Source organism: Melanostigma gelatinosum (assembly GCF_949748355.1).
Source record: "Melanostigma gelatinosum genome assembly, chromosome: 12".
Lineage (NCBI taxonomy): Eukaryota > Metazoa > Chordata > Actinopteri > Perciformes > Zoarcidae > Melanostigma > Melanostigma gelatinosum.
The window spans coordinates 16,448,018-16,474,037 of record NC_136645.1 but is presented as its reverse complement, the minus strand read 5'-3'; the positions used below and the strand labels follow the sequence as shown (position 1 = coordinate 16,474,037).

At 43.9% G+C, this 26,020-nt stretch overlaps 2 protein-coding genes across 8 annotated transcripts; one reads left to right on the top strand and one right to left on the bottom strand.

Annotated features, from left to right (window-relative positions):
- The first annotated feature begins 4,275 nt into the window (after positions 1-4,275).
- On the top strand, positions 4,276-10,874 carry msh6 (mutS homolog 6 (E. coli)). 2 transcript variants are annotated; one of them, XM_079279865.1, is made up of 10 exons: positions 4,276-4,614; positions 5,414-5,616; positions 5,753-5,937; positions 6,100-8,683; positions 9,340-9,623; positions 9,728-9,845; positions 9,933-10,022; positions 10,116-10,270; positions 10,437-10,636; positions 10,720-10,874. In XM_079279865.1, the coding sequence occupies exons 1-10, from the start codon at positions 4,355-4,357 to the stop codon at positions 10,799-10,801; spliced, it is 4,161 nt and encodes a 1,386-aa protein (XP_079135991.1). In that variant the 5' UTR covers positions 4,276-4,354; the 3' UTR covers positions 10,802-10,874. The 2 variants fall into 2 exon arrangements, with proteins under 2 accessions (XP_079135991.1, XP_079135990.1); XM_079279864.1 differs by having other exon boundaries at positions 5,411-5,616.
- Positions 10,875-10,911: 37 nt separating this feature from the next.
- fbxo11a (F-box protein 11a) lies at positions 10,912-21,896 on the bottom strand. Of its 6 annotated transcripts, none has more exons than XM_079279868.1 (22): positions 21,652-21,896; positions 19,488-19,612; positions 19,288-19,369; positions 17,654-17,798; positions 17,356-17,485; positions 16,568-16,651; positions 16,353-16,485; positions 16,155-16,261; positions 15,922-16,033; positions 15,585-15,691; positions 15,280-15,417; positions 14,890-15,107; positions 14,582-14,762; positions 14,322-14,444; positions 13,948-14,033; positions 13,724-13,800; positions 13,483-13,626; positions 13,192-13,302; positions 12,961-13,068; positions 12,774-12,882; positions 12,575-12,673; positions 10,912-12,467 (listed from the first exon to the last, which is right to left on the bottom strand). In XM_079279868.1, the coding sequence occupies exons 1-22, from the start codon at positions 21,743-21,745 to the stop codon at positions 12,338-12,340; spliced, it is 2,643 nt and encodes an 880-aa protein (XP_079135994.1). In that variant the 5' UTR covers positions 21,746-21,896; the 3' UTR covers positions 10,912-12,337. The 6 variants fall into 6 exon arrangements, 4 of the variants coding, with proteins under 4 accessions (XP_079135994.1, XP_079135995.1, XP_079135992.1 ...); XM_079279869.1 differs by having other exon boundaries at positions 17,654-17,795; XR_013772414.1 differs by having other exon boundaries at positions 12,328-12,467; positions 12,832-12,882.
- Positions 21,897-26,020: the final 4,124 nt, after the last annotated feature.

Sequence of the window (26,020 nt, the reverse complement as noted above, 5' to 3'; positions counted from 1 at the left end):
AATTTGTCACTTTCCGTGTACAAAAAAGCTTCCAAAGTGAACCATTCAGATTTTTAATCTGAAGCATCTCAATGAGGTGGGAGCCCTAGTTCATGATTTAGGTTTGAGGTGGCTGTATTTGTACACATTCATCTTGGCTGGAGCAGCTTTAAGACCGGGTGATGACCAAATCAATGAAGGTTAAAATGTTTTATATTGTCATCTAAGGACACATCCGAAGGTCCTTGGAATATAAATACTTTGTGTCTTGTATTCTATCGCTCTCTGACACCATTATACCTAGTTTAACGCTAACGTCAAGCCCGCACGGTTGCGTCTGACTTATTAGTGGCAAACCACCGCTGTACACTGTGGACCACAGAGAGGAGGATGCCCATGCAAAGCAAGAAGTCTGCAGGGACAAGGGGCCAAGGATGCAGTAGATTGTTGGAAGAAATCATTTAATTGGCCGGAAAATTGTCTTTTCTTGTTGTTTTTGTTTTGCATTTGTGAAGCGATAACATAAAATAGAGATGTAAATAATCGAATGAATGTATGCTGTCCCATGGCTTACTGGGACACTTAAAAAGAACAGATTCATGTTATTACTGTGCTTTACATACTATGACATGTCACAAAGTCTGCTGTGTAAAAAGGTTGTTTACACGTGTTTCTGCCATGCGCTAACGGTGGTTAATTGCCAACATTTTTAGTGGTATAGTTGAGGTGTCAGGTGGTTACTAGTTGTTACAAGTTGAGAAATGAAGATTGCGGTGGTTTCTAGTTTTTTTTCTTGTTTTCTTCTTGATGAGTTGCTAAATAAAAGAAGCTCCTCATAACAACTGCTTTGTAAGGTTTCATAATGCTGTCTCAATTAGATGCTTTCGATCACCCACACACCGTGTGCCAAACAGTCATACTGTATGTGGGTGGATGTTTGGTTGTTTCGTTTTCCGGTGTTTATCGCAGGATTTATTTACTCGAGTAACATCAATTAGCCATTGTACGTTTTTTTGTCCAGCACAACTGGGAAGAACATTATTGGACAGTAGATACACTGTAATGTTTTAGCTGAAGGTTTCTGCTGAAACAAGACCACCGTTAAATGCAGACTCGTGCTCTGATGCTTACAAAACGGCCAAATCAACATTCATTTGCTTTTCTAATTGGTAACAGTGAAAGCATGTTGCAAAGAAACTATTTGTCCTGCCATCTCAAAGTTGAATTGTATTGTAAGATCGAGCTCAGAAAGCTTCCAGTATTCTGCTGCACTCTGCTGGTGGTAAAAGACCAGCACAGATTACAGAGCGACGCTTCCCTTGCATATATATATATATATATATATATATATATATATATATAAAGTTCAGTTTTGTTCAACTTATTTTAAGGATCTTTGCAGTCTGATGAGGGCAACATATACAGTTTTTAAAAAATTATTTTTAGGTGACTAAATTATTACATCTCATCAGCTGGGAGCTTTAACAGAAGATAAATAAACTCAGTTTGAAAAATGACAACTCAGTGTGTGTGTGTGTGTGTGTGTGTGCGTGTGTCAGAATATATCAGATCAATTATACAATCAGAATAATAAAAATAACAAAATGAAAATAGTACAGTCAGATACTGTAAATGTAAAGAAATAAATATAAAAACACAAGGTGACGTCTTCAAATAACTTTTTAAATCCCACTTGAAGTTAAACACACACACATTCTCCCCCAGCTGAAGGATACAAGCCACCTTCTTCCTCTTCCTCTTCCTTTGTGCAGCGATCGTCAACTTGTCTCGAACCACCGGAGACGGCAGCTCACTCTGACCCCTGCAAGGAAAGACGAGTATACATACGCAACAAATAGTGCTTCTTACCACGAAGTCCCCGGCACTGAAAGTATCATGTACCATGCTTCTGTAGTTAAGTTCTTATCGTTTTAGTCAATAAATTTCATTGCAGCACAACAACTTAAATCAAATCCTTTCTGTTGGTGTCTATATGTCATATTTTAATGTTCATTGTATGATGATTTGAGGGGTGAAACTTTATAGTAAAATAAACTTAATTTCTGAGGATTTCTTCGAAGACCGTAAAGGACTCGAGTGTTTTAGTAAAAGGAACCTTTATTATGGGAGCGTTTATATATTGAGCTTGAAGCAGAAGAATAAGTTCTTTGCTTGTAATGAAACGGAGGAAGTTATGTTGATGTGTGACAAATGTTTCCAGCTGGAAGAAGTACTTTAGTAGAAGTAGTAGAGTAAATCTGTTACAAGTTAATTCTACTTACGTAAAAAGTATAAGCATCAAAGAATACCTAAAGTAGTCATTATGCAGAAAGGCTCATTTCAAAATGATACAATTTGTAATGCAATGTGTTAATGTTGCAGCTAAACGTGGAGCTACTTTTAAAGAATACTGCTGAGTATCTTAAACTATAATAATACATGTTCAGTTGTTGTTTCTTGTGTGTTGACTTAATAGTGTTTTTCAATTTCAGTTGAAGTGAATTGAATTATGAATTTCAGTGTTTCTTGTCTGTGCGTAATGATCGTCTCATCTAATGAGACGACTAGTCATACTGTAGCACGTGTGGTAAAATAACACACATAAAAGTGTTGTCTCTGTTGCAAATATTGAACGATTTTTAATTTAAGCAGCAACAACAATCGACAGGATATAAGATTAATTATTTTTATCCACAGCAAATTGAGTATTTTTAGATATAATCAAAATGTCCCAACAGCTCTGGTGGAGATGGACTCATCCTGAGGACGGCTGCTGTCTTCCAGATGTTTTTGCGGTCAGGTCAGTACCGTTAGATCCTCACTGATCTTGATGAGAGATTTAATAATTAATGAAGGCCTAATTAATGAAGTTTACGAGGCTGTGCCACGTGCGTAAAATGCGCAGAACGCCTCTTTCAATGTGGAGACACATCGATCCTGCTGCTGTGTGATGACTACAAGTATTTAATAAACTAAAAGGAAACACTAAATACAAACAAACGGCGTGCACATACACATCAGTGTGAATATAACACTGATTTAATTAATAAAAAAAGTTGTGGTATGCCGATAGCGCAGTATTGATCTAGATCCAGGAGGTGGCAGCAATGCCACGTAATTGATGCCGTAAAACAAACAAAACAAAAACAAAGACGAAGAAGAAGAAGAAGCGTTCTTGCTCCCCCTGAAGAAGACGCATGTGGATCGTAAATAAATAGAGATTGCTGAAGTGAACACACTGTCAAGAGATGTGGATATTATGGGTTTAATCCCAGTGAGTAATGATATATGATGAATCCGTGATGTATTGCAGAGCCCTGATTATGTATGAAAGTTTGGGAAAATATCAATGTTAGCAGAAAATTGGTGTTCATGTGATGATTATGTTGGCAAATGGGTCACACGTGTTTGCTGATTTATTTTAACTATCGGAAGCAAACTGTCAGTATTTGTTTTAATTACATTTTTAAGGGAAATGTCCTTTCATCAAAGGGAAAGTTGCCTTCTTGGGAATTGCATTTTGATAAAAAGAAGCAATGAACCTCCAGCGTACAAATGCACCTTCATTTGTTTGTATTTAAGAGATTTCTCCTCATTCATTATGCGACCTCTTGAATTCAATGATGTCATTTTCTCAATTTATAATGTTTTCCTCATATATCTCCTGGATTTCCTCATATTTACCACAGATTATATTCCTCCTGTATTTTCAGTGTCAAACTATGTTTTGTAGTTGCTGTAATCTGGACTTTATCACATCAACAGGATCCATAATCAAGGATCATGTTCAGAGGGGCGTCTGTGTTTTTGTTGGTGATGTTTTATCCAAACTCTTGCATGAACATTTGTCTTCAGACACAATATTACGAGAATAAAATAATATTACTAGCATCAAGCCATGCCATGTGTATATTTCTGCTTTATGTGGTTCATTTCCCAAAATGTTGGACTGTTAATCTATATATACTTCTCACTATAAAGCTCACTAAACAGAACAAGATACGTTGTTTGGACCATGAATGCAGCTTAAGAAACACTGAGTGGTCAGAAAGAGGCTGACGTGATGGGAAATGCAACAACAGCCCTGTAATGTATGTATCCTCTGTATTATAAATACAGTTTTGAGGAAAAAGTACCCCGCCCTGAACGCCAAAGGAAGTCATGTTGACACCACGTGACTTCCACGTTGTACTGTACTCGCTTGTCATTGGCGGAGGCTCGTGTCCACTCACACAACACTCGTGTATCTTTCCCGCGAACTGGTGGACGCTCTCGCGCCCTGACGCTGTCTTGCTAGCTGCTAGAAGACGCACGGAGGTGTCGCCGTCCGGATTATCTCAATAATACAGCAATAGCAGGTTTCAAACTCGCACACATGGCGAAGCAAAGCTCCATTTTCAACTTTTTCACCAAGTCTCCGCCGCCGGTCTCCAAGCCGAAGCCGAGCCCCTCACCGACCGAGGCGGACCTGCCTTCCTCCGTGGAGAAGTCCAGCTCCTCTCCGAAAGAGCAAGCTAATCAGACACCGCAACAAGCAACCAAGACCAGCAAAGTCAAACCGAAAAGGAACGACAAGTCTTCGAAAGGAGGATTCAACAAACTATTTGGCGACAATGCCCCAGCAGCCAAACAAAGGTGAGTTAGCCGTGATAACGTTGGGAGCCGTGTAATTGCTGGAGACACGTGTGTCACTGTGTTTCCCTTTCTGCTGAAGATTCTCTGCATCCTGCAAGGCCCCAAAACATGCGTTTGGTTAATCGAAAGAATCAGCTTTCGTTTCCTTTGTTTTCATTTGAGAGGTTAAGTTAGTCATGTTTTCAATCGTACTTGAAAGTTAAACTTTCTTTCAAATCACAGACGACTTGATGAGTCCTGCAGACTCTGCTCGCGTGAGTGTTTTTTCGTGCTTAAATCTCTGCTAATGTCTCCAGTTTAACAAGGCAGGATGCAGAGATTAAATGTTAAACATAGCAATGACTGTCACTTGTCAAAGTGTGGCAATGTGGACTGGCTGAAGCCACATGAGCTAATGCTGGTGGGGTTTAAATTGGCATCTTGAAATAAATGTATCACTTATTCCCGTGCCTAGTCTACACTTTCTTTAGTCGTGAATCAGTTTAGTCGAGATATTCAAAGGACAGTAGCTTATTCATTTTACTGGTAGAAGTGCAGATGTTTTCCAGTTTCATAAACAGTTGTTGAATACTCTTTGACCGCATCATCTTTTCAGAGCTGCAATGTTATGTCTGTTTGACACAATCTTACCGTCGATGTCGATGACCAGCAGAAGTAGTTTGAGGATTATTTAGACAAATGCCAGTAATACGAGCCGTTGACTGTTCTATACATGGGTTGACACTCTTAGTTAGTTGACTATGATATGCACGCATTGGTGTAAACCAATAATACTGACTGACTCTCCTTCCTTCAGCAGCAACACATGCACATACAGTGCTGGTGCCCTTGTGTGGGCGAAGCTCGAGGGACACCCCTGGTGGCCGTGCATGGTGGTACCCCAGCCTCTGACTGGACAGCAGATGAGGGGCCGCGGTCGGAGCCAGCGCATACACGTCCACTTCTTTGATGAACCTGCTACCAGAGGATGGGTCAGCACCAAGTATATCAGAGAGTACCACGGTGGGCTACAATTCATCTCTTAATCAATGACCATTCTAATCTTAACGCTGTAACTAAGATGTGCTTTTCCTCAGTCAGCTACATGACGGTATTTGCTATAGTTTCATGATAAGTTGTCATTTTTACGTTTTTGCAGGCTCTGACAGCAGCGATGCTAAAACAGGAGGGTTGTTCTTCAGCGGCAAGCCTGCAATCCGTCGTTCAATGGAGCTTGCTGATGGAGTTATGTTTGACAGCCCTGAAAAAAGACTGAAGATGCCTGTCTGCATGGATCCGTCTGATGAGGAGGAGGAGGAAGATGATGAGGAGGAAGAAATGGAGGTAAGTTTGTGATAATAATTGATGTCTATGTCAATAATATGGACATAAAAGTCTGTATTTACTATGTAATTACAATAGTCAGTGTAATAACTCTTCAACACCAGTCAAAAGGTCAGTATTACAGGTTGCATCATTTTATTTTTACCTCCTTTTTGTTTTTAGGTTGACGGGTCAACGGTGAGTGATGAAGAGGGCAGTGATGAGGAAGAACATAAAAATGAGAAAGTGAAGTCGTCCAAAGTCAGTCTCCGTTCATCCCGTGTTTCAACAGAACAGGGAAATAAGGCCAAGCGCCGCCGCATAATCGTAGCTTCCGACAGTGGTGGATCAGATGAGGAGTTCAAACCAGAAAAGGCTGCGTCCAGCAGTGAGGAAGAGGAAGAGGAGGAAGAGGAAGCAGCAGCAGCAGCGGTGAGCAGTGAAGAAGGCAGCACACACGAGTCAGAAGCAGAAAGCCCCATCAAGCCTGTGAAGCGCAAACGTCCGGCAGAAAAGCCCGCTGCTGCCAAACCTAAGACGCCCGCTACCCCGTCCAGCGCACAAAAACGAGCTCCAGCAGCCGTCACAGTCGACACAAAGTCTCGCCTGTCGGCCTTCTCGGCCCCCGACAGCTTTGAGAGCCAGGCCAACGGATCCGGCACCGGTGGAGGTGCCACAGTTTGGGACCACGAGAAGCTGGAGTGGTGTCAGGACGGCAGGAGGAAAGACAGCCGAAGGCGGCGGCAGACCGAGGACGACTACGACCCCACCACCCTGTATGTGCCGGAAGACTTCCTCAACAGACTCAGTCCCGGTATACGCCGGTGGTGGCAGATCAAATCTCAGATGTTCGACACGGTCGTTTTCTTCAAGGTGGGGAAGTTTTACGAGCTCTACCACATGGACGCCGTGATCGGAGTCAACGAGATGGGACTGACTTTCATGAAGGGGACCTGGGCGCACTCGGGCTTCCCGGAGATCGGCTTTGGCCGATTCTCCGCCGTCCTGGTGCAGAAAGGCTACAAGGTGGCCCGCGTGGAGCAGACGGAGACTCCAGAGATGATGGAGGTGCGCTGCAAGACCATGGCCAGGCCCACGAAGTTCGACCGCGTGGTGAGAAGAGAAGTGTGCCGGATTATCACTCGCGGTACCCAAACCTACAGCGTGTTGGACGGCGCTCCTTCCGAGAGTCAGAGCAAGTTCCTGCTGAGTTTAAAGGAAAAGGCCGAAGAGGAAAGCTCGGGATGTTGCCGCACCTACGGAGTCTGCTTCGTCGACACCTCCGTGGGTTATTTTCACATCGGCCAGTTCCCAGACGATCGCCACTGCTCCCGCCTGCGCACCCTGATCGCACACTTTGCCCCGGCCGAAGTGCTCTTTGAAAAGGGGAACCCATCCGTCGAAACGCGCAAAATACTCAAGGCCTCTCTGTCCTCTGCTCTGCAGGAAGGACTCAATGCAGGCACCCAGTTCTGGGACGCTCAGAAGACTCTGAAAACCCTCTCAGAAGAAGATTACTTTAGAGAGGCTGCTGGCACGGATCAGGAGACGGGGACCAACTTCCTCCCCGCTCTTCTAAGAACGATGACCTCTGAGAGCGATTCCCTGTGCCTCACTCCTAAAGAGGGCTGTGAGCTGGGACTGTCGGCACTGGGCGGATGCATTTTCTACCTGAAGAAGTGTCTGGTCGACCAAGAGCTGCTCTCTTTGGCCAACTTTGAAGAATACGTCCCCGTCGATGTGGAGCTGGAGAAAGCCGCCGGGCCGGCCAGTTTCTTTGCCCAGACCCGTCAGCGGATGGTCCTCGACGGAGTGACTCTGGCCAACTTGGAAATCTTTCAGAACGGGTCGGGAGGAACTGAAGGGACGCTGCTGGAGCGCTTGGACACCTGCTCGACCCCGTTCGGCAAGAGGCTGCTGAAGCAGTGGCTCTGCGCTCCTCTGTGCAACCCCACGTCCATCAAGGACCGGCTGGATGCGGTGGAAGACCTGATGGGCGCTCCGGCTCAGGCCACCGAGGTCTCAGACCTGCTGAAGAAGCTCCCAGATCTGGAGCGTCTCCTGAGTAAAATCCACAGCATCGGCACCCCTCTGAAGGGCCCGGATCACCCCGACAGCCGGGCGGTGCTCTACGAGGAGGTCACCTACAGCAAGCGCAAGATAGCGGACTTCCTCTCGGCCCTGGAAGGTTTCAAAACCATGCAGGAGATCATCACCGTCCTCGCTCCAGTGTCGGGCGAATCTCAATCCGCATTTCTCCGTCATGTCGGCCGTCCGAAAAGTGAGGAGGACGGCCTCTTTCCCGACCTCTCTGCCGAACTGAGGCGCTGGGAGACAGCCTTCGACCACCAGAAAGCCCGCACCACCGGGGTCATCACCCCCAAAGCGGGCTTTGACCCGGAGTTCGACCGGGCTCTGACCTCCATCAAGAGCTGCGAGCGAGAGCTGCAGGACTACCTGGACCAACAGAAGAAGAGACTCGGCTGCAAGAACATGTCGTATTGGGGAACCGGGCGGAACCGCTTCCAGATGGAGGTGCCGGACGGCTTCTCCAAGAGGAACGTTCCCGAGGAGTACGATGTGAAGTCTACGAAGAAAGGCTGGAAGCGCTACGTGACCAGGGAGACGGAGCGGCTGTTCTCAGAGCTGCAAGGGTTCGAGGAGAAGAGAGACGCGGCCCTGAAGGACTGCATGAGGAGGCTCTTCTTCAACTTCGACAAGAACTACAAAGACTGGAAGACCGCCGTGGAGTGCATGGCGGTGATTGGTAACTACATTATTTTTGTAATTGTTAATCCGCATTCTTTTTTTTTTTTATTGCATCCATTAATCAAATGTCTCAAGTGATGCAGTTACATTACTGTAGTACAAAACACAAAGTATTGTTTGTCTTACAAACAGTTTCTCAGGAAAGAAAGTGTGTCGTCGGGGGTTTAGATGACGAGTTTGCGTAGCAGGTGTTCTGCTCTGAATACGTTTCCTGCAGATGTTACAGATGTGCCTCCATAATGTGCACTAAAGCTGCTGCTGCTGCACCAGTCGGAGTGCTTGCTATCGTCGAGTAACTATTCCATTATTCAAACTTGGCAAATTTAACAGTAATTAGTTTGTATTCCGCTCTTGTGTAAATTGTGCACTTGTGTTGTTTGTCCTGACAGAATGAGATGGTTGTGTAGTTTATTACTGATCTCTGGTGCAGTGAGATAATGTGCTTTGTAGTGTGCTTTTCCTCCCACTAGATCATCGCACTGCCACGGGTTATCTTTGGTTTTATTTATGTAGTATTATCAGCAGAGCTGCAAAATCATCCCATAAAATATTAAGAAAGCAGGTAGCTAATTAAAAAAAACAAGTAGTTTTCAAGTGTTTCGGTGCTTAACCCCTCTTCCTTCTCTTACTAATGAATCGGCAACTGGTTTCCAGATGTGCTGCTGGCGTTGTCCCGCTACAGTCAGGGCGGAGACGGGCCGATGACCCGGCCACAGGTGGTGCTCCCCGAGGGGGACGGCCAGGTGCTGACCTTCCTCGACCTCACCGGATCCCGCCACCCCTGCGTCACCAAGACCTTCTTCGGCGACGACTTCATCCCCAACGACGTCTTCATCGGCTGCCCCGGCAGCAGTGAGACCGACGAGGGAAAGGAGCACGCCTCCTGTGTCCTCGTCACGGGGCCCAACATGGGCGGAAAGTCTACTCTCATGAGACAGGTAAATCATTTATGGATCTGTATGCTGTGTATAAAACTACAGGAGCAAGTGATGGACCCAATGTATATTTCATATTAAGACACTGTGCTGCTCTCTCTGCACAGTGTGGACTTGTAATCATCCTGGCTCAGCTGGGTTGCCATGTTCCCGCCGAGAGCCTGCGCTTCACACCGGTCGACCGGGTCTTCACTCGGCTGGGAGCCTCCGATCGCATCATGGCTGGTAACACCATGAACTCCTGCAATGTAACGCATACGTCTCAAGCTCTCATCTCGTGGTCTAAGCTTGTACTATCTGTGTCTTCTTTAGGAGAGAGCACCTTCTTCGTGGAGCTAAGTGAGACTGCCAGCATCCTGCACCACGCCACTAAACACTCGCTTGTGCTCCTGGACGAATTAGGTTGGTCTCTGTTGCTTATTCGTAGTAACGGGGAACGTTACGGGCAGTCTGGTGATTTTCGGAGTGCAGCCATTCAGCTGTGATTGTTTGCAGGGAGGGGCACAGCCACATATGATGGCACAGCGATCGCCAGCGCTGTCGTGAAGGAGCTCGCTGAGAAGATCTGCTGTCGCACCCTCTTCTCCACACACTACCACTCGCTGGTGGAGGACTACGCCAACAACCCCGCTGTGCGGCTGGGCCACATGGTGAGTACATACTGCACAGGCGAGCCGTTGCAGACAGCTTTGGAATGTTAAAATGCTTTTATTATACAATCATTAGTCTTGTATTTGAACATTGCATCCTGTCTGTTTTAACCTGAGTGTAAACCATGAGCCCTGGTGCTGACGTCACTGTGTCGTCCCTTTTCAGGCGTGCATGGTGGAGAACGAATGTGAGGATCCGAGTCAAGAGACCATCACGTTCCTCTACAAGTTCATCACTGGCGCTTGTCCCAAGAGTTACGGGTTCAACGCCGCTCGGCTCGCCAGCCTGCCAGAGGCGGTCATCCAATCAGGACACAGGAAGGCCAGAGAGTTTGAGAAGAGCACCACCAGCCTCCGACTCTTCAAGTATGTATTGGTATTTGGGGTCGTCTTAATAAATGCAGAAAGCTTAGTTACGAGCTTTTCCTCCCTCGCCGCTTGTCTTGCAGGAAGCTCTGCCAGTTTGCTGAAGACGCCACACCGGGAGGAACGCACTTCTCTTCCCTCGTTCAGATGCTCAACGCCCTGTAGCTTAAAAACACGCTTTGTTCTCGCTGAATGTTTGTTTCCTCAGCACTCGAAAAAACACTACTGTAATGATCTAATAAAGTTTATTTTAAAAAAAGACAATGTTTCATCTAGGAAATTAAACCCTTTTAATTCACGCTAGCGCCTACATAACGGTTATTGAATACTTCACAATATATTAAGTCTAGATGTTATGATACATGCATACATTTCAGTCTGTATGAGAACCCACAATCACCAGTACACATGAGTGGGGGGGGGGGGATGGATAGCGCTGTGTATGGATACTTGTCTCAGCTTCAGCAGTGCAAGCCTTCGAAATTCTCCAGCAACATTGGCAAACAAGGGAAAACATCAAAATGAGCTGAGCTTTCACAAGACTCGTCTCCGCTTCTTTGACATAACTCAAAGTATCTTAACACACCAAGAAGCAGCATTTGTGCCTTTTATTAAAATAAAATAAAACTGATTCTAAAACAGGTTAAGATGTATATAGATTTTATAGTTAGTCAATGTACCACAGAAGTTACAACAATCCAAATGTTTAACGGCTGCATAATAATGCTTCTCTTATGTGAAGAGAGGAAAGAAAAAGGCTGCATCTTCAGAAGAATACCATGTGGTCATGTGGCTAAACGACGTCTCTTCCTGGAAGTTGGGTTTAACGTGATGGACCAATACGAACACAATAAACAAAATATGCATAGATTATGTAAAAACAGAAACCTGTTCAGCTCCCATACAGACAAACATTTATGGTGCTACTCCAAACAGAAAAAAATATATATATACAAGTCTGGTGAAAGCACATTTCAGCATCGGTATTGCAAATGTAAATGAGTCAACATTGCTGGAGAAAATGTTTAGTGTTTTTCTCTTTTCTCTTTCACAGAAAGAAGTTAGATACTGCGACATGTAGAATTACAGCTATTCTAAAAGGTGTATATAACAAAAAAAAAGCACATAAAATAAAGACATTCAAGTACAGTAAGATTTTTGCATGAAAATACAAAACTACACAGCATAAAAATCAAATCTCAACAGTTGTCTTGATGAAAAAAAAAAAGCTGAAGTGCTAGGTCATTTTTGCCGTACATATCATACGAGCACGTCTGTTGCCCAGTGATGGAAGCATTGTTGTATTTGGGGCCTTTTTTTGCCTCGTGAGAAAAGTTGTGCCTGTTCTGACGGAGCGTCTGTACATGGCTGCAGTATTGTTCGGTTTCCTAAAAGCAGGTGAGCCTCTGTGGCTCTTTGTCCATCTCTCACCAGCTTCACCAAACCGACACGCCCACAAACCCTGAGTCAGCTGCTCTCTCCCACCGATGTCTTTTTTTAAGTCAAATAATTGAAGAAAAAAAGCGAGGCATCCAAAATCAAGACTTTTTTTTTTTTCTTAAATGTCTCCTTTCAGCATATTCATGTCCAAGTCTTTTTTTTTTGTTGTTTCTTTAAGTTGCTTAATATGCTCTGTATTGTAGTTTGGATCTCCTCCTCCACTGCACAACGTGACGTGCACGAGGAGCTCGGGTCTGGAGCTCAGTTGTGCTGCAGTGTGTTGGACTCTATAGGAGGAGCGGAGTCATACAGTGTGTCTGTGTCGTGAGTCGGCTCTCCAGCTAATGTGCAGGGATTTGACAGCGTCCCCGCTCCACAGTCACAGAAGAATCTGCAAGAGGACAAATTATGATGTTAGTTAAACTCCATTTAGAGGGAAAAGAAAAATATATCCCAACCACATCATGGTTATTACTAATGTGGGTCAATTAGACTGACCTATCGTGTCGGATGAACTCCACGTCGTGTCCTTGGTGACACTTCTTGATGCAGTTCACACAGATGGCGTTGCGGTCTGTTGTGTTACAGGTGTGACACCTGTGAGGGGGGAACCCAAAATTGTGTTTGTTCACGATCGCAAAAACAGGCAAACAGTTGACCGCGAGTCACCTCGATTGCGAGTATGAACATCAATTACCTGTAAAAATCGTGCATTGGGTAGCTGGTGTAACTTGAAATCTTGTACAGGCACTGACCTCTGCTCACAGCCTTTTCAATGGCATCCTGATTGTTCATTATTTTATTATCTGGAAGAAAATAAAGCAGAGGAGGAAATTGGTACGGTGTGGTCTGTTTGTCAAAAATGTGTGTGACCAAGAGAGCACCTTTCATAGTAACATTGACACCCGACGCAAGAAACAATCCGCCGAAGCGATTGTTGAAGATCTGATTGCCTTCTAGGGTCGCTGTGGCGTGATTGGTGATCTCAATACCTAGAGGTAAAAAAAGAAAGAGTTCATATTAGAGTCCCCATTAGCGAGGCATACTGTACCTCATTAAGAAGTGTTTGTGAGGACGTTTACATGATGACAGACGGGGATGCAGGTGTTACTTACCTGCCGCGAAGCCGTCAAATATTCGGTTTTTCCGCAGCACGGGGTGGCTGTTGGTGCTAATTAGGACTCCTGCTTGGGCGTTTCGGAATATGTCGTTTTCCTCTAACAAGCCTGAAGACAAACCGTACGAATGTCTTAGAGGCACAAAGTGCGTAACTGACGTTATTTGTAAGGATTATGAAAATCTATTGAACGACTTAAATTCTCGTTTTGGAGAAACACTAAATGTAAACAGAATTTTTTGTTGGTTTCGCAGACTGTGATGAGTATCCATTAAATAAATGGAGTTACCTCGTCCTCCGTTAAATATACAGATCCCACCGTCCCGTCCGTCGTGGATCTTGTTCCTCCGTAGAGTGGGGTTGCTGTCGGTCTTGATCCACACTCCCGCCATCGCATTGTCAAAGATCTCATTGTCCTCAATGAAGCCTAAGCCTGAAAAACACATATTCGTGTTGGCAACAGGGAAGAACTGTTGTAAAGCGATGTGGGTAAAAAACAAACAAACAGAAAAGACTTGTCTGCTTCTCACCTGAGTTGTAAACCAAAATGCCTCCATTCTGGCCTCCCCAGATCTTATTCCGCCTGATCTTGGGATTGCTGCCGGTCCTGTCAAAAGAGGGCACACGAGGGACAGACGATCCAAAGCTAGCTAGTTAGCTTCACTGCTGAACTCAACACCAGGACAAAAACACAATGATGCAAACTTTGTTTCATTGAGGTGATTTTTTTTTTTTACTGTAGTATTTCACAAACCTAATTTGAACTCCAGAGTACATGTGATTGTAGATATCATTGTCTTCCAGCACACCGTGGCCATTGTCATAGAAGTAGACCCCGACCTGTTTGAATAACAGTGAGAATATGAATTAGCTCAGATTTACTCCTGGTATAAAAATGCATTTTATTATTATTTTCTTTCAATATGACGGAGCTACCAACATCAGATCATAACTGATTCTTTTAAATTAAGTAAGCCAGTTTGACATTTTGTGGTGAAATATATGAAGTATGACATAAATACGCCAGTGTGACTACATCACACCATATCACAGAATACACCTCACGTATGTGTATTTTCCACTTTACATTCCTTTCTCATCAGTTGACTTGATGGCCTGTCATCTCACCTGCTTGCCGCTGTGTATCCGGTTCCTCCTCAGGACTGGCGTACTGCCCGTGGTCACCCACACTCCTGCCAGCGTGTTGCTGTACACCTCGTTTTCCTCGATGACACCTTGTCCCTTTTCATGCTGTGTGACACAAAGCAGCCGAGCATCACTGCTAGGTTTCCAAATTGCAGCAGAAGAAAGCTGAACAAGTGAAAACCGTCCAAGATGTCAGAAAAAAAACGAAACAAAACATTGTTATTCTGTGGGTTTCTATTTACCACATATATGCCGCCATGCTGGCCGTCGTGGATCTTGTTGTGTCGGACAATGGGGCAGCTGTTGGTCCTGATCTGAATTCCTGCCAGGGCGTTACCGTAGATGTCATTTCCTTCAATGAGGCCTCGGCCGTCACCGAAAATATAAACGCCACCTTGGTTGCCATTGAAAATGGCATTACCCCTGTATTAGGACAAAACAACTCATTTAGGACACCACACCACTGTGGATGGACCAGAGCCCAAATTGATACCGTTTAAATGACACGATGAAGTTAGTGTTTGACCTTTGACCGCCGGGCCACACTGACCTTATCGTGGGGTCACTGTTGGAGGTGATCCACACCCCGGCAAAGTTATTTGCATAGATCTTGTTTTCGATGAACTGCCCGCGGCCCTTTTCGTGCACGTAGATGCCCCCCGTCTGACCGTGATGGATCTCACAACGAACCACCGTCGGGTTGGCGTACGCCTTCACCTCAAAGCCGGCTATGCGGTTCCTATGGATGTTACAGCTCTCAAAGTAACCCTGGAGGTGTACAGAGGAACACGACATTACTGTACGTCCGATCAGAATACTTTGCATTCCAAAGAACAAGAACCCTTTACACTTCCACAGTAACTGCAGTGCTGCGTCGTTACACCATACACTGTCTAATCATACCCGAGTGAACACAGTTGAACAGTATTTTCTATCTCACCATGCCGTGGTCGAATGTAAAGACGCCGACGTCTCTGCCGTGGTGGATGTGGTTCCGTCTGATGATCGGGTTGCCGTGGTTTTTAACCCAGATCCCAGCCAGAGCGTTGTTCGAGATCTCGTTGTCTTCGTATATTCCCTGAACAACGAAACACAGTTTAAGGCTTTGAACATATTCATGTCCACTTCAAAGTTATTTTTTACCAATTTGTTTTATTTTATCATGCTATCACGATGAGCTCTGCAGCTGTTGGTCAATCAGTCTTAGTCTCATGCTTTGTAACGTGGGTGAAATGCGTGCGTTACCTGTGCATGGTCAGTGATGTAAAGACCGACATTTTCACAGTCACTGATGTTGCAGTGCTTGATCGTGGGACACGCCCCCTGGCCGCTGACACAGACAGCCGACCCCACTGGAACGAGCAGGACGGAGACGCATTAGTGCACCGACATCCACGTCAAAATGTGCAACCATCAAAAAGCAGCAAACACGATCATTCCTCTAAACTTAATGTCAGCTCAAACATATTCAGTGTTTAGAAGTAGAGCAGTGATTCCCAACCTTCTTCTTCTTCTTATGCGTCCTGTGGCCCCTTTGAAGGCTGGGAACCACTGAAGTGGACCGAAGGAGCAGCTGCCTTACCTGTGCACGTGCTGCGTATGATGCAGTGGTCGATGATGGGACTGCAGTTGACTGTGATCTCTAAGCAGTGGTGTGCATTGTGGTGCTGGGCGGATTTGTCATCGGGATTGAACTGCAGCAGAAACAAAACCGGCTCTCAACAACTGGGACAATAGTCACTGAATCTAAAGATGATGATGTACAGTACTGCACATGTTGGCTATGTAACCCTGAAAGAGAGAAAGCCCGCTCACCCTGATGGTCATGTATCCAACATAAGCATCTTCTGAGCCTTCCATGAATACAAATGTTGAGTCTCTGGTGTTCTCTATGATGACCTTCTCTGCTACTTTACCGGGAGCTGCAAAATAATCAGAAAGGTTCAGTTAGAGACGAAACAAATGCACAATGGATCTGTGACCACGACTTCACAGACACACACACACACATACCTGCTCCAATCATTGTGATGGGCGACTCGATGTAGATCCATTCGTCTGTGTAAATGCCAGAGTGGACGAATATCAGGCCATCAAAGTGAGGCTCCTGACCCCCACCCAGAGCGTCCTCAATGGTGTCATAGTACTGGAGTAAAACATGGAAACTGAGATCAATGACTGGAGCATTAAAAAAGGTCAAAATAAAATGGTGGAAAGAGTGGACTTACAAACATGTTGTCTCTCCCTTTGTATCTGGCAGGATTACTGTAGAAGTGCTCTGCAAAACCCGGCTTCACATGTGCTCCTTTATACTAAAACGTAAAGAACATGATTATTCACACACTGAAGAACAAAATAATTCATATCGAGCAATTAGAGAGACAAAGACATCGCACTGATGTGGAATTTTGGACAAGACAGGGAAACCATCACTAGAAAAATGCCTGAAGACAACGGTCCACGGAAAACAATACTAAAAAGGTCAATATATCACGAAGGAATACAGTTTTAAAACATAGTTGTCCTCCATCCCCTGCTTACTGAATGTCACCATTATGGCATGTGGTGTTGCCCTTTCACGTGACATTAGCTCTCTATACACACGAGGATTTAAAGTCACACCGGAGGAACTTTTGGCAAAAAAAAAAATCAATGTTAAGATTAAACGAAAGCAGAGTGGATCTTGTCTCCTAAACACTGCCTTTTAAAGTTGATCAATTCTGTAATTTGCTGAGTGCAGAAGCAACTTGTGCTCAATGGTCCCACCCCACATCTCTCAACTACTGGATTCTTTTTCACATCATTAGGTTTCCAAGCACTTTAGAAAGGTTTGAGTAGGTTTTCTTCTAGTGTTGAGTCAGCGTTTCTACATATATCTAACATAAAGACCATAACATCTATAAAGAGTAGTAATAATAAAATGTGACATCAGATGGTTCAGAGGACAAATGTGTTTGTTAAAGTTACAACAGGGCAAGACTTCAAGCCGTCAGTGGATCAGTAAGAGGATCCATACCAGCTGCTGAAAGCTTTCCTTCCACGGGTTCGGCTGCTCGTACTCTTCTGGGTTGATCTGGTAGAACTTCCCCGCCTCAGGGTGCATCATGGGACGCGTGTATTCAAACACTTCCATGTACAGCCTCTTCCTGAAATGTGAAGGTGACGAAAATGACAATTAACACCATCCTGCTCTCATTTCTGTCTCAGTCTAACATGCAGAAGCTCTTGCACAGTGCACTCATACATAAGACGGTGTCGGCACCAACGAGTCTCACCAGAGGATATACAGTGTGTGTGTATATATATAGTCTCACCAGAGGATGGGGTCGTTGGCCAGCTCACTGAAGCGCTTGCACACACACGCTGCGCGGCACAGGTCCTGCTCCAGCAGGTACGAGAAGATCTTTAGCACCACCTCGTCTGGAAGCTTTTCCTGCAAATACTGCTCTGCTGGAGCTGCTGGGAGGAGGACGACCGTGGAATTAGAATAAAGAACCGGGTTTTGGGTGGGGTTAGACAAGCTGCAACCATAGGAGCGTATTTATAGCAAGGTCCAGAACTAACCCTCAAGTCACAATAGCAATGAATCTCTGCAAAAAGGATGAATGCGCATAACAATCCGAATTGCTCAAGCTTTGTCCGAATACATTGCTCACATTTTTTGGGGGGTTAAGATGTATATACAAGGCTACAAGTACAAACAAAGTGTTTATCCAATGTTGATGTAAAGACCATAAAAGCTAAAAGTCAACACTTGACCCTCAGTCACAGCTTAATTACAACAATTCTTTAATTTACTCCACCAGAGTGAGCATTGCTTTACCAGCCTGGCTACAGAAACATGAATCAATGAACACGGTTTTAGTCCTGCTTCCTAGTAAAGTTCAGGCTGTGTAATTAAAACACTGAATACTGTATTCTACGACGAGATGCATTTGAATAAGTGAAGCTTTTAAATACTATTCGTATTTAGCCTCTATCCAATTACAAAGCAATATGTATGTAGTATTACATATAATTATCATTTCTTTCAGGGGTAACCCGCTTGTTTCAATTCATGGACAAAAACACTACTTCCTCACACGTGTGCCGGCTGTGCAGACTATACGGAGGCCTTTACTTTTGTACGTACATAAACAAAACAAAACGCTGATATTTGTGTCGCTTTTTGTATCCAACTTTAAAGAAGATCAAACAAAAAGATGTAATGTGCAGGAATAAAGAGTCATATTTGCTGTTAGGAAGTCATTTTTGTTTTAGAAACGGATCACATTGAACTACTGAGTGGAGAGCCCAACATGAGGCGATGTGACCGTTTACTCGGACACCACAACCAAATGCCACCTAGACAAACATCTATTTCGGATGCTTTGGCAAGAGCTGCACCGTACGAGAAAGACTCCAAACGCCACAAATAACAGACTATACTTTGTTAAACTCATGGTGCTACTTCATGTCTTTACCAACGAGGCTTTTAAAGAGAAGATCCATTACACATCTACTTTCCCCAGGTTTCCATCCCAGAAGTCGACACTAAGAGAAAGCTACGCCTGGAGTGAATACAGCATCAATGGGCCGTGCTGCCGATACCTGCTGCACACCACCGTGTGAAACACTGTGTCAACATTCATACAAATCACATTACAGAAATAGGATTTATGCAACAGACAGCTATCATGTTGTAAAAAGGAAAGCGAAACATACAATTTTGCCAGAAAACTGAACAAAAAAACAGGTCTTCACAAGACACTTTGTATCATGCATAACCGTCTAATATATATGTCCCCGATATGATATTTGATGGGTCACCTCAGTGCCATCATTGTACTTAAGGAAGAGTAATTCATCCTTAACCTGCCCCTCACATCCTGTGGAAATCACAACAATGAATGCACCCTTGTGGAAGATACACAGCCTTCCACCTCCCGAATAACGTGTTCCTAATTACCTGGTACGTCTTGACACTTTCCTGAAACTCTTGGCCGCTTAGGTCGGTGTCCAAAGTTTTCTGTGGCTGAAGTGGAAGCACCCTGCAGATAGAAAAAAAAGTCAGTGGAGACATTTAAACATTAACTGTTGTGTTTCCTTAAAATAGATCATTATCTTTAGGCCTTTACGCAATCTTTTAAGGATTCCTGGTACATGTACCTCCATGTTAGTCTTTGTCGGACACACTGTTCTCTTGGGTAGAGACTTTCTTCTAAGTTGGTAGGGACTATTCTGAGCTCCTGGACCGGATTCTTCTGCGACCATATCTGCAGGAACGTCCTCATCTGCAAATGGCGTAAAAAGGGTAAAAAAACCAAAGATTATATCCAATCCCATTCATTTAATTAATTAATCCTATTAATCTAAAATATGGTACGATAATCAGCAGTAGGAAATACAAAACGTGTTTTTGATGTGTTGCCAACAATGTACACAGCATTTCAAATATGCTAATTAAAACAGCAACTGGATATTCCTGATGTCTAAACACACAGTGTGTATTGACTTGTGTCCTATAATCACTGCTGTGGAGCTCATGAAGCATAGCTTGATTTGCAATAACGTTTGTTTACTTGTGTGTATGTTTCAGTACTTTGATTGAACAAAAGACATTTTAACCATCAACTTGTTGTGTTTGCCATTGATTACCGGTAGATGCAGAGCTTTCAAAGACAAATGTGTCAGTAATAATCAATACACTATAACAACACATTATCAGAGGCAATTGCATAAACGGTATTTGACAGCAGGTCACAGAACATAAGTACAAAAAAAAAAAGCAGATTTCTTTATTACCTGCTCTGTATGCTACAACTTGATCACAGACCCCATCAAGAGAGGATTCACTCAACAGAACAACCATAGCATAAATCCTGAGCTAAAGAAGACTTCTATTTATAAGGCTGTTCACCATGGCATACTGAGTGGACAGCTACCCCAAATAGGAGATACAAACTCTGTCTTCTTGTTGCAAGGATGACTCTCCTCGGCTACGAGGCCAGTAACCACTACAAACGACGTAACTCTGTAGCTGTAAACTGAAATAACGTATACCGGTAGGTTCTCCTGCTTTGTTTAAGCAAAACAAACACATTTAAGACCAGAAGTGTATATCAAAGTCTACACCATATGATAAGAAATAGACAAAGATACTGTTGTCGATCCGTTACCGACCACAATAGCATTTATTTATTTAATGTTGCCTTAAAATGACAACTCAGCTATACTGTGGACATCTGGGCAGAGGGAAAGGTCCCATGGCAGCTCATGACTGATAGATGAATTGAGGCAAGGTGAAGCACTAAAAAAAAAAAAAAGGGGTGATAAATCATTATTTGGACGACAGGTCATTCTCAAATAGATCGTTTTGGCAACATAATCACATGATTACCTTAGTTGTTTTGTTAACTATCACTTTTGTGAGAAACAAGAGTTAACCCTCTGCTGCTAATTGCAATTCAATAATGCAAGATCCAACATAACAACCTGTCACTTGTCCGCCAAATATCGTTTAATCAGATTCAGCAACAAACCAGTAATGTTACCGATTAATGCTCCCCAGATTGAGATAGCAACTATGATTGCAGAGCATCCTGAGCTAGTTTACTTTAAAACACTGCAGTCAATCGCTCTCATTGCACCGTCTGCTGTCACAGCGGTTCAGTAGGAAAAAAAACATAATGGGACTGAATCGTAACAGTGACGTGGTGACATTAATAACAAGCATGCTAGTCACGCATTTTCATTTTAATGTTGACAAATGCAACGTTAAGGTCTGGTGCTTTTATAAAACACGCCAGAGCGCAGATAGCTAGCCAAACATGCTAATAATAACAGCTATGTTAGCACAGGTTAGGTCCAGTTAGCATGCTATGACAACTGGCGAAACCACTTTGTGTACCCTTCCTCGCGTTTGACACCCACGAATGTAGCTAACCATTGTCTATCGCCTGTCATTTCACCAGTAATGTAACATTAGCTGCCAAAAACGAAATTCAGCAAAGATATGAGGTCAGATAAGAAAAAGAAAGGCCGTCTCGGAGCAAAAAACAAGCAAAACAAAGAGCGGCCTCAGTGCTAGGGACAAACACAAAAGCATCGGCGTTTCCTGACTGCAAAGAGACCCGTTAAGACTGCTGTTCACGTTAAACCCATAGTGTTTTATTGCAACAATTAACGTTGTCCGGGTGCACACACTGCATACGAACATAAATAATGACGTTACATACAAATGTTCAAGCATACAACACAATTCCACTCTAAAGCTAGCTGTTTGACAAGCCGTTCCGCAATGCTAACGCTAGCTAAACGAAGCTAACATCACCTCTTTCCTGGTGGTTCCTCTCCGGCTGTACCGGGCGCGGCCTCGAGACTCGCCTAGGTCTTCTGCTAACGTTACTTGCTCTGACGGAGTTCATTTGCGGTGTTGGTAATCCTAAAGAAACGTCGAAGCCTTCACAGCAGAAGAGGCGACTCTAAGCACATAATCTATGTATTTTTCTCCAGCATTGCACGATCTGCCATCTTTAGCCGTGGCACCTGGAGAAAACAACGTATCGCCGTGTGTTATTCCCGTTCCTCTGCACTGGTGTTACGTCTAGCCCCGTTCTACTGTAGCAGGAGGAGCCATATCAGACAGGCACAGTCCGTCAGGCCTTTCAGTCACATCACATGGGAGGACCTCTCGCCGTCAAGTCGTTCACGGCGGTCTATTCAACGGTGATTTGTAACTCAACAGGAGCTGAACCATTCAAGCACCCATCATGGGAGAATCAGCTGTCCGTCGCAGCAGCACTCTACTTCACATTTAGGCCTACACGTTTGAGCCGAACAATCCTTATAATAATCCTTGTAGGTGGAGGTAAAGTGTCTTGCTAAAGGGCACATTGGCAGTATCCTACTTGTAGAGGAAGACAAACCTTATCCTTATCTCCCAGTTGATCAAGGAATGTGAGCTTTCCCACATTGTTTGATCTAACAGATTGCCATCTATTTATGATCAGTGACACCAAAATACCTAATAGCACACATCATATTTGGTCATGCTATGATAGAGTTGACTACTCTTTATCCAACAAAATGTATATCTTATTAAACAATGTGTGTGTTGCTTGATCTGGGACCTATAAAATAACATTTGATTCATTATTAATTCAGCATCATCTGCAAAAATACATTGATAATAAAATACAAGATTGATCTGTGAGAACAGATTGGTCCCTCAGTGATAAGAAAGCTGTCCTTGTCCAATTCGAAAACCATACTAGGCTACTAAAGGTTCCTTGAGCTGCGAGAAGAGGCAGTTAAGAAGATAATTTCTCCACAGGGATCAATAAAGTGTCTCATTATTATTTTCATGCATGCATACTTTGTATGAAGTGACAAGAAGCGGGCTTGGTTAGAAAGCAAAGCTGTCAATCACGTAATCTTAAATTGCATAGTGTCTCAGATAATAACGTTGTTGAATGAAAATGAGAAACTCAGTGTTTTGAGGGCACCTTAGTATTGATCCACTGTTCTGTCACATTAAGAAGAGTCTGTTGAAGTGATTTTTAAGGATGCTCGGAGGTTTGACAACAGACTGGGAGGAGCGTGTGTGTGTGTGTTCCACACCAAGCAAAGAAGAAGACTGTAGTGATGCTCACTTTTTAGTGGAATTGACAGCTGGATGCTGAGACGTTTCTCTCATGACAGCTGAGTATGGAATAAAACTTCACATCCTTCCTCCTTTTCATTGTTCAAACAGTACCAGAAAAAACATCTTTTCAGAGTCCTTGTTCAGGTTGTGAGGGGGAATAAACCTCATGGCCTCCCAAGTCAGCATGTCAACATTTTACCCCTCAGTTCACAGTTTTTATGATTTGGTGCAAACAATCATGAATTGAACACGCTGATCTGACAGAACAAATGCTAGAGTGTAAATGTGGAAATAATAATATAGCCTCACATACCAAACCTACGCAGCAAATTATCTGATCTGAGAATTCACAAACGTGTTTCAACTGCAGGTGAAATGGCACCTGATTTATTGCAATTTGAAAATTGGATATTTCATATGATGGTGGTGCTGTTCAGCACCATACACTGGAAAGGGCCTCACCAACACATTCTCACATGCTGACGCTTCGTCAGACCCATTGGCGTCACATCTTAACCAAAAAATACCACACACAGTATATGTGAAATTGATGGAATTTTGTCACTATTATGTAATTATATACACCTGTGTTTCTGTGATAAACGTTTAAAAAAAAGAGAGAAAATAAGATGTGTATGTAGAAGAGTATTTTTCTCATCTTTCTATTGTTTTATGATACGTTTGGGTTTATTGTTGCTCTCCTCAGTTTACATGAAATGAGCATACTGTTGCACAGTAGCCTGGTTGACCACTAGATGTCTCTTCATCGCTACCTCATGGTATTCACTGCATGCTGTGCGAAGATGAGCATCCCATGATGCTTTGCCTTCGGTCTGTCTTTTTGTCTCTCCTGTCTGAACGCTGCTTCACCTTTCTCTGTTTTTTTGTGCGAAAATATGACTTTTTCTTCACATACATTCTGAGCAGTCCCTATCTTTTCTTTCCACACCCCTTGTCCCAGGATGCTGCTGTTTGTCATACTTAAAAGTGTCAAACTGAAGAATAATCTCCCCTCTGATAAACCTCAGTCTTTTTGACACTTCTGAACCTTGTGATTGTGTAAATATTTCCCTTGTAGGATACCAATATGTGCCTGTGAAGATAACATGGTAATTAATTTGGCTGATCTAAATGAATACTGTTCCACAGACTAATTAACTTCCTACAGTGAATGAGTCACACTGAGCTGCAAAACTACCCTGCAACTGCCTTTAGGTGGCAGCATCATCCCAACTGATGCAGCATCTTTAGTTTTCCTACACATTTGTAGTTTTTAATAATAACTGTTTAAGCATCTGTTTGCTGTCAAATTGGATTGTTTTATGCCTACAATCAACTCCAGGCCAATCAGCAGGACCATCTGTGATTTGTTGCGCTGTGGTCATTGACCCATCGGTGACTTTGTCCGTCTGTCTGCCTGATGAGGTTAATGGTGATTGACCTCATGAAAGGAGTCAGCTGAGAGTCTCGTGTCGGACATTGAATTGAACAAAACCCTTAGTACCTCGAGCCAACATTGGCTACTGTTTTGCCACCAACTGAAGGAGTTCTTGTTTTGGTTTTAGTCTTGTGCCTTTTAATGTTAAATCTGAAGTTATGTGGTTATGAAATATTGAATCAAGCTGATCCTTTTTTTGTGAATGGACGTGTTTTGTCACCGTTAAATGTGAATGACAAACAAACAGGCTCTGTGTTTGTAATGCACTAGCGGTTGTCCTCTGATGATAAAATGGTTAGACTCAATGTTGCCATGGCCAGAAGGAACATTTATGTAATCTTTATTTCGGTAAGTCATTAGGTAAGTTCTATTTTTCATACTGAATCACTAGTCCTCTTAGAATATTATACAAAATAAATATGACTTTTCCTAAACCTGGAGCATGGGGAGCTTAACTGTCAAGATATCCGTTGTTGTCGACAGTAATCTGTTGGAGATATGACAGTGAGGCACATGTGTTGGCTTGGTAACCAATCTAGTATCCAGTGGCAACAGAGGTCTATTGAATGCTGGGTGGCTCTGTATTGGCTGGTGTGCCCACCACTCTCCCGTGTCACCAAGTGACAGAGGCACATCCATGTAGCAGCTCTGAATAATAGTAGGGTTGTGTAATATTCAGCTCAGGAGTCAATAATGTGTGTGTGTGTGTGTGTGTGTGTGTGTGTGTGTGTGTGTGTGTGTGTGTGCGTGCGTGCGATCGTGGAGGGGTCATCCAAGCACTGATATTACAAATGCTCTTTGTGCTCAACCACTTAATGTAGGCCTACTGGCCTGCAGGCTGTAGCACTCGTGTTACTTCATCTGTCTCTCTATCAGATGCATACAAATACAAACACAGTTTATGTTTAAGTCCTTATTTCAAACAACAGCTCTGCTTTACATAATCTTCACCAATGCAAATGAAAACACATTTCAGGATTGTCTCCGCTCTTCGCCATCATTGAGCTCCATCCACATCTGAAGGCATCCACTGGGGCAGAGGCAGACACAACAGGACAAGCGTCTTTGTCTCAGAGACTCCTGTCTGTCAGAGCCCCCCCCCCCCCCCCCCCTCCCAGCCTCTCCTCTATTCGGGCGGCTGTTACAGAGAGGGCAGATGGCTCATTACCATAAATAGGACAGAGAGAGAGAGTGAGTGAGGGGGCCGTGCACACCGACCAACAGGACCATGCCGCCCAAAACCAAGGAAATGGGAGGCCGTTGCTAGGAGAGAGGAAAGACAGCTTTATGGCAACACAAAGCTGATTCCCCCATCCGACCTCATCTCGCTCCCACCCCCTCGTTCCCCCGCTCTGGGGACCAAGCCTTGAATCTGCTGGTCGGGGACAGATGGTCGATGGGCCCCAACGTCTCTACAGCTGGACACAGGCTACAGTGACACAGTAGGCTACAGTGACACAGTGAGACCTGGCAGGACTGAATCACACCTCCTCCTGTCCAACCTATGAGGAGCCGGAGCAGAAAGGGCTGAAGCCCAGGCCATCGACTAAGAATAGATCCACACTTGTTGCCTGCAGGAAATGTGTGGCTTCACAATAGATGATAACATTTCAAGAG

Coding starts and splice junctions, on each gene's coding strand:
- msh6 (XM_079279864.1), top strand. CDS start 4,355: ATGGCGAAGCAAAGCTCCATTTTCAACTTTTTCACCAAGTCTCCGCCG. Junction 8,684..9,339: donor GGAGTGCATGGCGGTGATTG/GTAACTACATTA, acceptor ACTGGTTTCCAG/ATGTGCTGCTGGCGTTGTCC. Junction 10,637..10,719: donor ACCAGCCTCCGACTCTTCAA/GTATGTATTGGT, acceptor CTTGTCTTGCAG/GAAGCTCTGCCAGTTTGCTG.
- fbxo11a (XM_079279866.1), bottom strand. CDS start 21,745: ATGAACTCCGTCAGAGCAAGTAACGTTAGCAGAAGACCTAGGCGAGTC. Junction 17,799..19,287: donor AAAGTGTCAAGACGTACCAG/GTAATTAGGAAC, acceptor TCCTCCTCCCAG/CAGCTCCAGCAGAGCAGTAT. Junction 12,674..12,773: donor CCAATGCACGATTTTTACAG/GTAATTGATGTT, acceptor CCCCCCTCACAG/GTGTCACACCTGTAACACAA.